Here is a 17,131-nt window from a genome sequence, read left to right on the forward strand (position 1 = left end):
AACACTTTTCTAGGGAAATGTTAAGGGTTTCTATTGTGCTCTTTATAGAGATGCTGAATTATGATTTTAGGTTTATAGTTAAATGGTTCCCATTGCTCCATGGAGCGCCCTTAGCTTCAGGCATTCAACAGAGTGATAATAGGCTCTACAAAGTTCAGAAAGATCTTGAAAAATTAGTAAAGCCCTTTAGTAGCTAATTGCATATTAATATTGGAGCCTGGAGGGAGGTGACCCATGGAAATGTAGTTATAACTGGAAATTAGAGAGGGGAGTCTAATCTACTTTCAATAAACCCTGACCATGGTCAGATAACTTCTTGGCATTTCAGGTGCTTTTCTTTGGGGCAGGGGAGTTTAAGTTTACAAAGGGAAGGGCTTGTGCCTGCAAGCTCCCTTTTGGTTCCTGCTGTCTTGGTTCAGAGCAGATGGTAAAGAGAACTGGCTATAGATGCAAAAAGTGGGGGTTGGTCATCTCCATTCTCAGTCTCTTCTGCCTTAAAATAAAGGAGGGATAACTTCTTAGACCTTCCAAATGGAAGACTGTCTATTTCTGTCTTTGCCTCATATCACAGTTCTATAGGTTACAAAAGGATGGTAGACATAATTAGATTTCCCTTCTATGATCAATGTCATCTGAAGCTTTGAATATATCCAAGGGCCAATGAGATAAGCTCACTTCCTTGTGTGTTTTAGCAAATTTTTAGCTGCAAGTACCAGAGGTCTTTCCTTAAAATGATTTAGAGGGGATAGGAAATGTATTTTTTTCCACTTTTTCTTAATCATTCCATTAATTTACATCTCAAATGATATCTCCCTTCCTGGTTACCCCTGCAAGCCCCCCTATCCCACAACCTCCTTCTCCTCCTTCCCCTTTGCCTCTCTAAGGGTACTCCCCCCACCTACCCACCTTTTCCCGCCCTACCCTTCCATCATCCTTCTGTGTTGGAAAGATGGCGTTCCTTCCCTGTATCTGTAATGCTGTAACCTTAGCATTAGAACTGACATTGTAACTTAAGGCAACCACAAGAGAGAAGCATCAGCCATAGAAGCTCTTAGTTTTCCTCTTAGGCATTTATTACAGTGCAACAAAGTATGTGTTTTATACATAACCTTTTCCCAAAGGACAGGGTTTTGCTTCTATTTAATATTATAAGCAAGACTTGCTTTGCATATATCAGCAAGCTTTTAATCCGAATCAACTGTCTTTGAGTGTTTATAAGTTACGGAAAGTACTTTATGGAATTCTGATTAAATAGTCTAGAACATCAGCATGTTTATCCTCCTGGCTTAAACTTTCATTTTGCTGTTCATCTTTTTCTGTGAGTCAAGGGTTCCTGCTGTAGCCCCGGACTTCATACTGTAGCTTTGGGACTTTACTGTGTAACCCAGGCCAGCCTCAAACTTGTGATCCTCCTCCTCAGCCCCCCACACACTGAGAATATATGTGAGTCACACAGCACATGCACAGCTGTTTCCATTAAGATTTCTGTTAGAAAAATTTTGCCCCTTATTTGAATTAATTTTTTACCCAATCTCCTACTTAAACGAAATAGTAGCTTAAAACAGAATTATAGAAGATTTGAATGCTCTACCTCTAAAGAAAAAAAATTGGTGTGTGGGGGGGTGTAGTGTTTTTCTTTTCTATGCAACTCAAATTTGAATATATGTCCAAATACTTAATTCTAGGATTTATAACAAAGTATGTTAGTCACATGACAAGTAACAGACTCATCTCAATGCTAACTTTATTGGACAAGCACATTTTTATTTCTGTGAATATAATCTCTATGTGCTCTCTGAGAAAATAAAATGAGAAAATTGTTTTCTTTCTCCTCAGTGGCAGTGTTATATCACTGAGCTAGGATACCAGCTGCCAGGCTGGTTTTTAGCCATTAATAGCTATCTACAGCTGTCACACAGAAGCGAGATTCGAGCCGTTTTATACACAAAGGTGTCATCTTTCACCCCCAGCAGTCTATTCTGTGAATTCCCTCTGTAGGAAGAGGACAGAGGATGGGGGCGGGGTGTGTGTGGTGGTGGTGAGAGGCACCGGAGTCCATGACCAATTCTGGGAGATCCGACTCTGGAGACCAGCATCAGGTGCAGACCTGAGTTTATTACCCAGCCCATAAGCTTATGGGCTTATAAGTGTTTGAGCCAATCCCAAGCCCTTAAATTCTTGGCCAATCATATCTCTCCATAGGGTATCCAATGAAGTCCCTGCCTAATGAGGTAACTCAGGAGTCGGGGGAGTATTGTTACCTGTGAGGGCCTCTGCAAAACTTGGGGAAGTAGCCACTGCCTTGTCCTGGATTCCTTTTTGCTATCTCACCAGTGTGCTTGGAGCCAATTTAGATCTAATGCCATGTGAGGCAGTCTTCGAGGAGTCGCAAGAGCCGGTGGTGTCTCACTCTCTGTCCCACGTTTTTTTCCTTCACAAGGTCGACTTCCACGTCCCACACACCTACTGGGTGTCTCTTCTAGACACGCATGTCTTGTTCATAATCTCTGTGAGGTGACAAACTGAGCAGAGAGAACATGGTCCGTGAAACCCAAATGGAACACAGTGGTGGATGGCGGGCGTACCGCCTTCCTACAGACCCCTTGGCATTTCCGCTTCCTGTCACCTTTGTCTGGGGCCGTTGGGATTTTCTGGTTGTGTGGTTAACACAGAAGATATGTTTGGAAGAAAGAGAAGCACAGCTTTATTTCTCACTGCCTCTTTGTTTCTCTCCTCTAAAACTTATCAGAAGTTGGTTTTTGGGTTTTTTTTTTTTTTTGGTTTTTTTTGGGGGGGTGGTGTTGGTGTTGGTGGTGACGAATAGTGCGGACAATCCCTCCTTTTCCACACTTCAACCACTATGCTCTGTGTCTTTCCATACAGGTAAGCTTTATTTACAGCAGACGGAGTAATCTGCCCCTCCCTCAGTCTTTAGTGATCTAGGGTTTGTTTGTTTTTTGCTTCCATCTAATATATCTTGTGCATGTCCCAATATTAATATTTTAGATTGGTTGCACACTATTAGGTTTCTAGACAATACTTCTATTATACGTACTGTCATACTTTATTAGACAATACACAATGAAATGGCAAATTAGATTATCCAGCTCTTCACTATTTATCAATAACATTAGAGAGAACATTCTTGTTAATATACCAGCCTATTTCCGTCCCTGTATGTACAGGATAATGTCCTTGAAGAAACACTGCTTCAAGAGCTTTGGGCAATATTTTAAACTTTGATATATGTTGACTAATTTCTCCTCACTTCAAAGGCATCAATCATGAATTCTTGGATCACAGTCAGTGTGAATAGGTGTTGGGGTTCATTGACTCTGGGTTTGCTATGTTACTGTTTCTCCCACGTGACTGTCTTCTGCATTCTTTCCTGCTGTCTCTGTTGAGGTGGAGTCTGTCTGTCTGTCTATTGTAAACATTGCCTGTTACTTTCTGAAATGGACATCCGGCTTCAGAAAGTCCTTGGAACCAAAAGCATAACTGCTGACCCAGGTCAACTCTTGTTCTTTTTGCTGCCATGAAATAAGTCCATTTTTATCCCCCCCCCTTTTTTTTGATGGTGCAGTATCAGAAATTCAATGTCTACCCTTTTAAAATCTATGAGAACAAATCAGAGAAACAGAGGGCCAGAGTAGAAAAGAGATGTTACGACTGTCGAGATTTTCAATACTCTTTCTGGCCAAAGGAAAAGTACAATATTTGGAATATTTGCCTTCCAGCATCTCTTTGGATCTGCCAGTCAAGGACTCTGAATTTAAAGCTATATGGGAAAGGGAAAACTAAACACATCTAGTAAAGTCCTATGCTAGCAACGCTAAGAAATTGACTTCTTTACTGAGGGGAAGACTCTTGGGCTACAAGTAAAGCAATTGGAATGGTTATAATTTTATTCCTGACTTTACCTTTTTGGCAAGAATTACAAGCACATTCATAGTTTCTCCCATATCCTACCTATCCTATTTCTTCTTCTCTTCATGTGTTTGCGGGCTTGTAAAACTTACAGTGCATTGATTAATTCCAGATTTTTTATAATTGTTCTTTTATCACGGGCAATCAAAGTGCTGTTGGAATTTTATGTGACATTCAAATATCCACTCACGGCTCACAAGTGAAGAAATCTGGTGAATGGAAGGTGTAATGGTCTTTGCTGCCTGAGAAATGGAGGGCTGGAAACCATGGCAATGATGCTACTGTCAAGGTCAGTCATGTAAGCCAGATAAGCAAGGTTTAACTACACCATATGGCCTGGGTGACCAAGCTTTTCTAGAAAATCCAGAGTCGAATGCCTTATGTGCAATCTTCAAATCTTTAAGCACTTAACAGAACACGGAAATGTTACATACTCTAAACAAACTGGTCCATACCATCTAAAGCTCCTGTGGTCCATGTGTGATCACAATGTCTTCTTTTTCTTGGCTACCATCTTGCTGATGAGCCTCCCTCCTGCAGGGTACAATATCAGGATGCCATTCTAGTCTCTGACAGGAGCTTTTAAAAAACTTAATCCATTCTCCATGCTAATGTTTTACCATCTTTCCATAATTTTGACTTTGAGTAAAAGACGGTAATTCATTTTTAGCGACTGGTGGTTTGAATGAGAATGGCTCCATAGGCAAATGGTTGATTACCTGGACCCCGATTGGTGAAACCGTTGAAGAAGGATTAGGTGATGTGTCCTTGTTGAAGGAGCTATGTCTTGATGGTGGGCTCGAGGTTTACAAAAGACTTGCACCATTGCCTGAGTGCCTCCTACTTAGGGATCAAGATGTGACCTGTCATCTGTTGCCTTTCCTGGACTCTAATGCTAGGAAACTGTGAACCCAAATAAACACTTCTTGTGGTAAGCTGCATTGGTCACGGTGCTTCATCACAGCTGTAGTAAGTAAGGAATATAGTGACCATTAAGATGCAACATTTCCCAGTGCGTGAAAGGGGCACTTGTGTGTCACGGTAGGAGGATGCTGTACATCCGCTTCAGTGAAATATGTAACTGTACTCTGCTCACGTCAATTAATAGTAAACTGACAGCTAATGTATTTGATCAACATATGCAGGCTGGACCAAACACACTGTACTGATATGGTCATATTGTACAACAGAGGGTAATACTATGACCTGCTTGCAATGAGTTCGAGAACATTTGAAGAACCCCTCTTTTTTTCTTTCTCATGTCTCTGTTATTCAAGGAGTATCCCATAGACATATTCAGAAAACGCAGCCAGCACTTAAAAGCACCACGTGGAAAGAATTAATATACACTGACTAATAAGATTGGCAGGTGGAATCAGGCGGGTCATCGGGTATTTATGACACAAGGACCCAGCAACACTGTGTAGAAGAATTGATAGAAAAACGCTTCTGACTTAAAGTGTGTGGGCTGGAGAAGGCTTCCAAATGAAATGACTATTTTAAGATCTGATCTTGTGGCGGGAATTGGTAAGACCCTGAGATAATGAGAAAGAGGGTAAAGTGGTAACTTATTAGGAGTCTGAGAGGCCATACGTGCTGGAGATCACAGAGAAGGCCTGCCATACGTGCACCCAGGACATGGCAGCACGGTGGTAGGATGAGGAGACCATCAAGGGCCTACTGTGTCATTTCTAAGCCCTGGAAAGATGTCATTGAAAACTATATATAAAAAAAAAACTATATAAAAAAACTGGGATGTGACCAGATAAAAGCAATTTTAGAAAGCTGGTTTCAACTGCCATTTTCCAGTTAGAACTTTTCTTTTCTTATTACCACCTTTTAGAAAGTCTTTCCTACAGAAGAAATGCTGTAAGTGAACTATCCAAAACAATCAAGGTCTACCCGATGTCCTCTAGTCCTCTTAGCCTGAGGGTTTTCTGCCTCAGCGCCTGAAAACACCTGAAGATGAGGGCTATCCAAGGTCACTGGGGGAAAAACATTTCTAAGAACAGAAACAGGAAAATGGAGACAAGAGAAACACGCAATGCTTAATTTGATTCCAGAAGCACCATTGTATTGTATCAGGACTGAGAAGACTTGAGTTTCAGACCTGTGATCCCCTTTCTCAGTTTTTGTGTTCAAAAATGTCAAACAGTTACATTCAGAATTCTGGAGGGTGCCATTACACCTTATACTTTGGTGAGGACTGCTTCCACTGTATCGGTTGAATAAGTCCCTTTGTAAAGCCAAACTATGAACGTACTCACCACACTGCCTATGTAATACACATGAAGCTAGACGCCATTCTTAGAAAGGGAAATATAAGCCAACGATGTTAATTACCATTTCTGCAGGTGGTTGGTGATGCTAATGACAGAGGTTTGCCCTGGTTCTCAGGAGCTGACTCTGTTGTATGCAAAGGCACATAGTGTGGCTGGTACCAGTTTCCAAGCACAGACCAAGATGGCCCCGCCTCCCTCACTATGTTTAAGACACACAGAACACACCAAGGGTATTTTTGCGTACACACCAGATGCACCTTCAATTCTTCTGCTGCCAGTAGTAGTGGCAGAGATGCAAAATTTCTGGATCATCTTAATATAGCGGCAGAGAAACCTATTCTTGTGTGTGTGTGTGTGTGTGTGTGTGTGTGTGTGTGTGTGTGTGTGTGTGTGTGATTTCATGAGTAGCTGGGATCCTCTCAAGCTCTAACAAACAGAACTTACCCTGGTAAAGTCAAAACCATGACATATTTAATGTGCAACTTCTTTCTTCTTTCATGTACCTCCCATAGCAAAGCATAGGCTCATGTGTCTTGAGTTAAGCATTTGTGGAATGCTTCTGTAAAATACAGCACCAGTGTTGGCGGCTTCTGACGAGGAGGAAATGGTTTTTAAGGGGAAAATGGGAGCATGAATACAAGCTTTTAAGGTTCTTGTTACTGTTTGTAACCAAGTTGGTCTGCTAGTGTAAAGAGATTTAGAGAAACCTTCTCAGAAAAAGGTCAGGAGAAGCATCTCCCCAAAGTCGTTAAATAAGGTTTTGCTCTCTGTGAGTAGACATAAACAAGAATCATCTTTATTGCTGCAGCTTCTGGATGTCGCATTAGCTACAGTGACCTAGAGCAAAAGAGAAATCCAAACAGGTGGAGCCTGGCATTCTCCAGTCTTTTCCACCATGTTTCAAGGGCCAGGCTGAAGCCATAAATGCTTTCAATAGATTAAATGTCTTAGGGAGGCATTGGACATCAGGATACTGTGAGGGAGGGCCCAGTGTTGCGTCATCTGCACCCCATATCTGTGGTCACTGAAAAGGAGGGTGTGTGTAGGTGGCAGGGGAACCAGGTTGGGTTCAGCATACCAGTGACCTTGCAATAAGTCAGTGGCGTCAGTTGGGTCATTAGGTAAGTATGAACTGTCCAGGTCTAGATATCTCCTTTTTCAACCTTTGGCCCCGGACCTGTGGTAATGGTTGGACAGACAGAAAGTGAATTCTTTCCGAGTTGTGTAGTCCAGTACAGTGCACTTGCCCCTAAATTGTGCTACAGTGCAACTTTTTCCTGTGGATTCATTATTCAGTGCCATGAGGTGCTAGCATGCTTGAAATTGCAGGTTGACCCAAATCAGCCACTTTTCAGTGTCCTCTCCTATTGAGATATTGATCTGTTTGCAGTGTCTCCAGACAGTGAGGTGTCTGATTCCCAAAGTGCTGGTCCTCCAGCATCCCTGACTTCAGAGAGTGTGGTGTGATTGAAAGGCCATATGATCTTATCAGTGTTTTTTCACGCTGAGATGCTATGAGTTGACTTTTTTTTTTTTTGCTACTCTGAACTGAGTACAATAGAGATGTATGCCAAAGTACTATTAAATTTTTAGAACCGAGAAGTTCTTTTGCCTTCAAACTGAAGATTGTTAACATTGATTGGAGTTTGATACCATGGTCTGTTCTGTCTGTTTTCCTCTCTGTGTCTCTTTGTCTCTCTTTGTCTCTCTTTGTCTCTCTTTGTCTCTCTCTCTCTCTCTCTCTCTCTCTCTCTCTCTCTCTCTCTCTCTCCCTCTCCCTCTGCCTCTGCCTCTGCCTCTGCCTCTGCCTCTGCCTCTGCCTCTGCCTCTGCCTCTGCCTCTGCCTCTGCCTCTGCCTCTGCCTCTGCCTCTGCCTCTGCCTCTGCCTCTGCCTCTGCCTCTGCCTCTGCCTCTGCCTCTGCCTCTGCCTCTGCCTCTGCCTCTGCCTCTGCCTCTGCCTGTCTGTGTGTGTGTGCTAATTGAATTGTGCTACAAAGGTACCTTATATGGTGGAGGACTCTGGCCACAGTACATCTTTGATTGTCTCACATGCATTCCCTTAGGCATTGGGACATGCATCCATGACAAAGGAGACATTGACCTTGAACTTATATATGTTTTATGAAAGGATTAACTGTTTGTTAGTTTCCTTTCTTGTTGCTGTGATAAGATTCCCTGAGAAAAGCAACTTAAAGGAAAGGGAGCTTATTTGGTTTTGGCTCAGGGTTCCAGGTTTCTTACTGGAAGGTTCTCATCATGGGAGGAAGTCACTACGGCAGCAGCATGACAGAGCATGCTACACGCAGTTATGAGTGGAAGGCAGATATTTCAGGCATGCGAGTGCTTGACTTACCCTCTCCAGTTCATACAGTCATCCCCAGCCCTTTGATAGTCTCACTCACAACAAAGATGTGCCGTCTACATCAATTCAAGTGGTGGATAGTGTCCATCTCACTCACAACAAAGATGTGTCGTCTACATCAATTCAAGTAGTGGATAGTGTCCATCGATTAAAGCAATAAATAGCTTCTCTCATGGACACTTTCCAAGGCAACTTAGACAATTGCTTGCTCATGCATCTATAGTGTCAACTTGACAATTAATATTAGTCATCAGAAGCTATTAATGATGTTTTACATTAAAAGATGTTGATGTAAATCTTGACCAATTATAACAAATCTATGATATAAAGGATGGTTCTCAGTCAGACAGCATAAGGAGCTTGGTGACCAACAATAGCAACGTATGTGATACAAATTTTTCTTCTCAGAGGACACATAGGCTCCCTGTGACATGCTTCACAGGGTCCTCTTACTTTATTTGTTACAAATTAAAATGTAATGAACCCCTAAAATCGCTGAAGGTAGCCTTTATAACCAGACAAAAGTCAAGCAAACAATCCTTATGTTGTCAAGTCATCTGGAGTCTCTATTCAAAATAGCGTCTTTTTGCCTGAAGTCAGTGTCCGTCCAGATCACAATCACCACTGTTCTCACCCATTGCTGTGCACTCACAGTCGGCAGAAGTTACATAAGTGTTCAGCATTTATATAGTGCCTGCCTTCTTGTGGACCATTCCTGGGGCAAACATGCACAAGATTAACTAGACTATCGTAGACCACATGACCGGCCATTTGTAGGCTGAGCTAACTGTAATCTACAGCAGGAGTTGAAGTGTTTTGCAATGTGACGGTTAATTTTAACTTCAAGGAAATCACCAACAATTAAAAAAGGAATACTTCCAACAATTTGTATTGAGAGAGAATTATAATTTACCATGGGCTCTCGGTGTTGCCGAGTTGGAAAGGAGAAAAGGAAGCCCTCGTTACTCCATTCTTACTAGTCCTTTAGTATAGAGGACGAATGGTTAAGCTGCATTTTCAGTTACAGTGCTGCATTGCTGGGTTTGTTCTGTAGCTGCGCACCAAGTGTGCACTAAGGCCTCTGAAAGCTTTTTATTTCAGTCAGTGTGGTGAAAATAAAGAATTTTCCAGATACATTTTAAATTATGAACACGGTGCATCTTTGTCACAGGCAAGACAAATGATTCAGAGAAGTACAGACAGAAATTAAACTCTTTCCTTTCTCTTCTAACCTAGAAAAATGGAATCCTCCCTTTTTCATAGTCAATTCTTTCTTGGCCCTTTCATGGCTGCTTAGTTGATTTGAATACTAATGGTGGCAAGTGTAACAACGTGCTCCTGAAAACTCTGACGTCACTTTGAATCAGACTTCGTTGGGTTGAACTACATCATATTGCTTCATCTATTGACAGTTCTCACGGCTAAGCTACACTAGTAGAGGAATCTGTTCTTTGAGGTGATGTAGTAAGTAGTCAGTGTTGTGTATGTGGCTGCCGTGTGGAGTTAGCTCCCAGACGTCTGGCCGTTGCAGTCAGTCAAGTGATGGATAAGTAGGTTATTGATGTCAAGGGTGTAGATGGAAGCTGAAAAGTCCAGTAGTATGCTTCCGTTTTGTGTCATTGGGGAAATCAAAGAGGCCGAGAAGTAGGAGTGGGTAGGGGAATTGAATTTTTGCCCATGTCCCTGTAGGAAAACAAAGTTAAGAAGCAAATAAAAAGTATGTAGAGTTTTGGGGCAAAAGTAGATATTATTAAAGTATTTCTAACCTACCATTAGCTTTTCACATTTGAACGACATCTGTGAAGCAAAAACATTATTATGAAACCTGTGTGGGATTTAAGTCTACATGATGTTATATCTATTTTAGCTTGGTATTTTGGATTAGCCATGACTTCTCCCCCCCACATAACTCCAGAGTATGTGTATAAAAACCTCAAAACAGACTGGGGAGATGGTATAGTAAAAGAACATGAAATCCTGAGCTCAATTCCCCCAGAACCTATATTTAAAAAGGAAGAAAATGAGCCTGTAGTCCCAGTGCATAGAGACAGAGGACCTCTGAGGCTGGCTAACCTGTCTGAACAAAATGGTGAACTTCTGGTTTAGTGAGAGACACTGCCTCAAAATATGACAGCTGAGGAAGATACTCAGTTTTGACCTTTGACCCCCCACAAGTGCATTCATATGCATATAAAGTGGTACACACACACACACACACACACACACACACACACGTACATAAGGCAAATATACTGTTAAAGATACAATCACATTTTTATTAGGCTGAGGGGTGTTCTCTCTCTCTCTCTCTCTCTCTCTCTCTCTCTCTCTCTCTCTTTCTCTTTCTCTCTCCCCCTGACTCCATATCTATGGTACCATTAAGGGAAGACCCAGAAATGAGTAGATCCATGGCATGTGTGCTTGTTCTTGAAACTCGTGTCCAGCTAGGCAGCATGTATTATGGAAGGTGGATGGAGTCCCAGGAGCTGCCTGTCAGTGTTCCGGGTACATGCTTGCTCTCATTCTACGAACCTACATCCCACCACAGTCACAAGAAAACGAGGCATCCCTTTCTTTTCATTTCACCCCAGCAATATTTTAGCTGAGAAAAAAGAATTTACTAACAAATCAGATAGGCGCTCTCAGCTGAATGTTGTTACTGTTTATGGTAAACTGTGGGTTTCAGAGTGTGGGTTGAAAAAGGGTCTTCTGTCTGTAGCTTGAGACATGGTTGAATCCTTGGGTTTTGTGGGTACTAACTATTGTCTGGGCAAAATGAAGAACCAACTGCTACCCTTCTCCCACTGGCAAAGAATACTCAGAAGAGATGACAGGAAATAGAAAGTACCCAATTTCTTTCCAAACACTGAAGATACAGAGATGTGTTATATGTCTCCAATCTTTGCTTTCTTAGGAGAATTTGATATCCTCAAATTCTAAAGAAGGGTTCTTTTCCTTACTATATGCAGTTTTTCTCTGTTGCATTTGGAGACTGAATCAAATGTATCTACTCTGATTTTCTGTATTGATTCAGATTTTATTTTTATCTTGGGGACAGATAGTAAATAAGATCCACCCCCTGTAAATCAGAGTGGAGACTCCTCTGCGTCTCAAAGTGGGAGTCCCTGGCGTGTGACTGGTACCATGTCTAAAGCCTGCCACATTCTACTGGAGTTCCCTGCATCCCCTAGTTAACCTTTTTGAATGGAAAAACCTTTCGTCATAGCAGTTTGACTTCAGGGCCCCAAAGTTATGATTTTTTGCACCTTCAATGCTAATTCAAAATGTTGTGGCGTGCACAGTAGTGCCATCTCAAACACTCTGGTGAATTGAGTTTGAAATGTTGCTGAATGGTTGGCTAAACTTTGTACAGAGAGGAGGCATACCCAGTGAGCAAGGCAACTGGTGCAGGATTGGATTCGTATGCAAACTATGAGAAAATCACACATGGTAAGCGTATGGTATAGTTCTGTCTATGAAGGGTACGAAGGGTGTTATTTTGACAGTGCTTGGTGCTGAAAAGGAAAGCCTGGCTCCAGAACTCACTGGTGTGGGTCTCTGGATTGACTTGGCACCCAGGAGACTTATTTGCCTCGATGGCAGCAGAAACTACAGCATTAGGCACCTGCTACAACCAGTGGCTGCTGGGTTGGCAGCCTCAGAGTGGGTCGCGTCTGTCACCTGTCCTTGTGTTGGGAGACTGCTGGCTGTTTTCCCCCATCGAATGCCATTTTTCTGTCATCACCTTTGGAATTAGTGACTCTATCCTTTTCCAGTTACAGACTCATTACGTTAATCTCAAAAAGCACTTACTTTCAAATGTTGATACTCATCTATCTGCCAGTGTGTTGAGAAAGCATACACAAATATATCCTGGAATCTACAAACTGTCAAAATTAAGACCTATTTAGAAGATAACTGAAGGCTTTGAAACATCACATGGAATTGGTCAAATTATAGAAAAAAGACTCCTGTGATATTAATAAATTTTCAAGAAAAACAGACAAAACAAAGAACAAAAACAGCCAACCATCCAAGCAAACAAACAAGCCACTCTTACCCAAGATGAAAATTTAACAGGAATTTGGTGTTGCTGAAATTGTGGGGGAAACACAGTAGAGCATATTAGGGGTAAAGATATTATTTTGGGAAATAAAGGCTTTAGGAGGAAGCAGGGGGAGGAGGAAAGCAGTAAAAGGGGAAGTGGGGAGGAAGAAACTGAGGCAGAGGTGCTCTGAGTGTGTCTTCCTAATGCACTGGAAGCCTCAGTTCTTTCTTAGAGTCTTATCGGTACGGATAGGTCATCACTATACTTGACAACATAAGAGGGTATTGAAAAATGAAATTGGACAAGATTACAAATAATGTTACATAATATGTTTCTGAAACTTGCCTCACATAGCCAGGATCCCGTCTTACAATGTGATTTCAGTAGGTCCTTAATTTGTTTCCTTTGTAGATGTTCCTTCACAGAGTAGGTATTAAGTCCTGACGTGATTTGAAATAGTGGTCTCTTCCGAAGTCTGCCTCAGAAGAGAAGTGCGGGAAGATAATCAGCAAATGGGAATTTGTTCTACAGATTAATAAACTAGCCCTGGAAATTTATTATGGCTTTAGTGGTGTAAAGCTGGTGAGAGAGTTGGATAATTAAAAAGATTATAAATTACTAGGATTATTGATCCGATACGTTTGTGTATTTCTTATATAAAGTCAAGCTATCTCCCTATAAGAAAAGTTATAAAAGGAAAAACAGATTAAAATCATAAGTATATTTACCCGCCATTACTTGTCGAATTTAAAGGCAACCTCTAGGCTTCCATGTTTTCACTTCCATGAGAGAATAAAGGAATCAGGGCTGGAGAGTTGGCTCAGCCATTCAGTGAGTACGCTGATCCTAGAGAAGACCTGAATTCATTTCCCACGTCCTGTCAGGTAACTTATAACCTTCAGCACCCAGGGGATCCGATGGCCTCCTGTGGGTTTCATGGCTCCTACATGCAAGTGCACATCTTATTCTGATGCAGAGTTGGAAAGATGTAAGACTATATACAGTACTTACATGGAGTGAGTAATGACTTGAAGTCTACTCATGTCATTTGGCCTTAGTTCCACTAAAATTATTGTTGGGAGATAATGTAAATTATAAAACAAGTAAATACCCAAATATATGTTTTTAAAAGCAGAAATCTAAATCTATGGGTTAATCTAAACCTTTTCTGTTTTTATGGCATCGTTCCCAAAATTTTGGTGACAAGAGATGCAGGGTTGGAGTTGTGTAGTTCCCTTTATAATAGGAGGGGGGAGCATATAAGGGGGGGAAGGAATGGCATTCAAGGGCACTGCCAACATTTCCATGACCTGGACTTGAAATTATGACCTGTGGTAGCCCATCTCTGGAGATGGGGGTATGAAATGGTGCTAAGATAAAATGATGTCATCAGCTTGACGTAGATGACTAGTGTTGATTATGGAGTAAGCAGATGTTATCTTGAGGAAGGGTTGTCAGCTGGCTCTATGTCTCTTTATTCAAGTAACAGATACCCCATGCTTGAGAGGCAGAAATAAATGGCATCCATTAAATTTGATGTACATGGTGTTGTGTACACATAGGGATGTCCCATTAGGCAAAATGTCCTTTTCCCTGTGGAGTAGGAGATTAGCAGCCTGCACTTGATTCGTCTCATTCTCACTCTCTGACAGCATGAGTGACTCATCCCTCATGATCAATAGAAAGCCTTAGAAGCCTGTGGGTACAGAGAGCAGTGCTGGGAGGCCTTAGAGAGGGTGAGGAAACTGAGGAGGAAAGAGAGAGTGGCTCCTTTGAAGCTCAGGAAAATACTCAAGAAGAAGAAAGCTAGACTCAGTGTGGTTGACAGCATGGCCTACGTACAGCAAAGGAGGTTGGAGGTGTGAGGGGCCAGGAGTGTGTTTGCTCCTGGAAAGCTTTGCCTCTTGTGGAGCTGATGTCATATAAAGAAAGGGCGGTCCATCTTGAGTGATATTGAAAACGAAGAAGGAAGGACAGGGGAAAGAGAAAGAGCGCGCACCATGGAGCAGGGGAGCTCACCTCTCACCTGCTGGCACCCACTGTATAAAGGAGGAAGAGGAAGGATCCTCAGCTAGGCATCCAGTCCATGGAAGGAGTAAGGATAGAACAGAGGAATCTGCACCTACAAGACAGATAACGGGGAGGGGGGGAGAGGAACCTGTGCACTTTAGCTAATGATCTCACCCGATACCCACCATGAAACTAAAGAACACTACCAAGAATATTGTAATATGAAATAGTTTTTTTCTTCATCTCTTTGGCTATATGAACCAAACAGAAAGCCTCATTGTGTTGAACGTACTAAAGCTCAGCAGAAAATGAGTAACAAAAAAAAAAAGGGGGGGGGGGGAAGTGAAATAAAATGAGCATTAATTAAACCCCTCAGAATGTAGAAGATAGAAACAAACAGAATAAATGGGAACTAAATTGCAAGGTGTTTAGGGGAGCTTCAAATGATAATCAAACCTGCACTTAATACCTAAAATAAACGGAAATGGCCTAATCCCATCCGTACCCAGACATCGCCAGAGTACGATTTAAAAACATACGGTTCGGTTATTTGCTGTTTGTGAAACTTCACACTCTTACGGCAGTATCGAAGGTAGGAGAACAGTGATCCTAAAAGGTGCACTAAGTAAACACTCATGTTCAAACCGAACAGGCCACACAAGATCAGGAGCAAAGCAGATAAGTCCAGGCAGAGCAGAGAAGCCGAGACACAAACAATACACATCCCTAAAATGGTTAATGCACAAAAAGCAGAGCACGATACAGGGGTGTGCAGTGAACACCAGCTCCTCAAGAACCTAACAGAGCAGGGCTGTGATGGTGAGTTAGACAAAAGGCCCGTGGCATCAGACATGGCAGCCTGAGGTCAGCGCCAGGGAACTACGTAGGGGAAAGGACCGGCTCCTGCAATGAGACGTCTGACCTCCACATACACCCATGTGTACCTGTGCATGCACACTAGTTTAATTTCTGTTGCTGTGATAAACACTAATGCCCCAAAGCACCTCATGTGGGAAAGGGTTTCTTACATCTCATGAGTAACAGTCCACAGCAGATGGAAATCAGAGCAGGAGGCAGGAACACGAAGACGAAAACTTAGAGAAAGGTTCCTTTCCTTTCACTTCCTTCCTTCCTTCCTTCCTTCCTTCCTTCCTTCCTTCCTTCCTTCCTTCCTTCCTTCCTTCCTCCCTTCCTTCCTTCCTTCCTTCCTTCCTTCCTTCCAGGCTTCTTCCTGCCTTCTGTTCAGCTAGCTTTCATATTGAGCCCAGCAACGCTATAGACATGGACCAGACAGACATAGTGTGGTTTGAGGCAACCTCCTAATCGAGACTTCCTCAGATAACTGTGGACTTTATCAGGTTGACAGCTGAAGCTAATTAAGACATAAACTAACCCACGCACACAAACAAACATAAAAGATAAATAAAATATAAGAAGCAATAGAACTCAAAAGACACTTTAATTAAACCGCAGTTGAAGTTGGAGACATTAACACTGCACTCTCAGTAATTGGTAGAACTATTATTCCCTTCAGAAAGTCATTACAGTTTTAAAACTCAATTAAAGTATGAAGCAATATGGTCTAGTTGATATTTACATGACTTTCCACACAGTAGTAGAATATATGCACATGGGCCATATGCTAAGAGAAACCATATTTGATAATAAATGATCCTTGTTAAAACAAATTGCAAAAATTTAAAAGAATTTGAGGGCTGGTGAGATGGCTCAGTGGGTAGAGATACTTGCTGCCAAGCCTGAGGACCCAAGTTCTATCCAGGAACCTACGATATCGGAGTGGAGAACCAATTCCTGCAGATTGTCCTCTGACCTCCACATGTGCACCATGCCGTGTGCACACACACATGCTGTCACACACAAACACATAGTAAGTAATCTTTCGTTTGAAAGAACTGGAACCAGAGCGAGTATGTGGACTCTGTGGTACTCAGTCGAACCTATCCAGAGACCACTGACAAGTAACAACAGATATGGTTGGGAGAGTTGAATGAAATTAAAGTCATGTTCTTCCACCTGTTGTTCTGGTTTAGAACATGGGAAATAGAAACCATCTGACAGGAACCAAATGGATAATGAAACATGCTGGTGCGTGGCAACCAATGACGGATTCTTTCTCTGTCCACTTTATTTTACAGCTTCTCTGCTGAAAGGATTAAAGCATGCAAACATCGTGCTTCTTCATGACATCATCCACACCAAGGAAACACTGACACTTGTCTTTGAATATGTGGTAAGTGAAATAAGAAAGATCCAGACTGTACTAGTTAAATGTGAACAGAATCCTCACGGTGCTATTACGTTGGGTTTCTGTACTGAAATGAATGGTATTTCGGAGTACATGTCACATAGTCTCGTATACAAAAATAGGAAGTTTTTGAGTATGCATTTGGTTAGATGTGTTGATATTTATAGCCTGTTGGTTACTAGTATGCTTACACTGTGATCCGTAGGTCTATCGAAAATGATCACTCGCAAAGGAAT

General features: G+C 41.9%; 1 protein-coding gene across 9 annotated transcripts in view; it reads left to right on the forward strand.

Annotated features, from left to right (window-relative positions):
• Cdk14 (cyclin-dependent kinase 14) overlaps positions 1-17,131 on the forward strand; it is a 582,117-nt gene that overhangs the window by 232,869 nt on the left and 332,117 nt on the right. For all 9 annotated transcript variants that reach the window (XM_087657963.1, XM_087657960.1, NM_001395582.1 and 6 more), the window contains 1 exon segment: positions 16,786-16,880. In XM_087657963.1, coding sequence (XP_087514089.1) covers positions 16,786-16,880 — 95 coding nt within the window.

Source organism: Rattus norvegicus, chromosome 4 (genome assembly GCF_021556685.1).
Source record: "Rattus norvegicus strain SHRSP/BbbUtx chromosome 4, alternate assembly SHRSP_T2T, whole genome shotgun sequence".
NCBI lineage: Eukaryota > Metazoa > Chordata > Mammalia > Rodentia > Muridae > Rattus > Rattus norvegicus.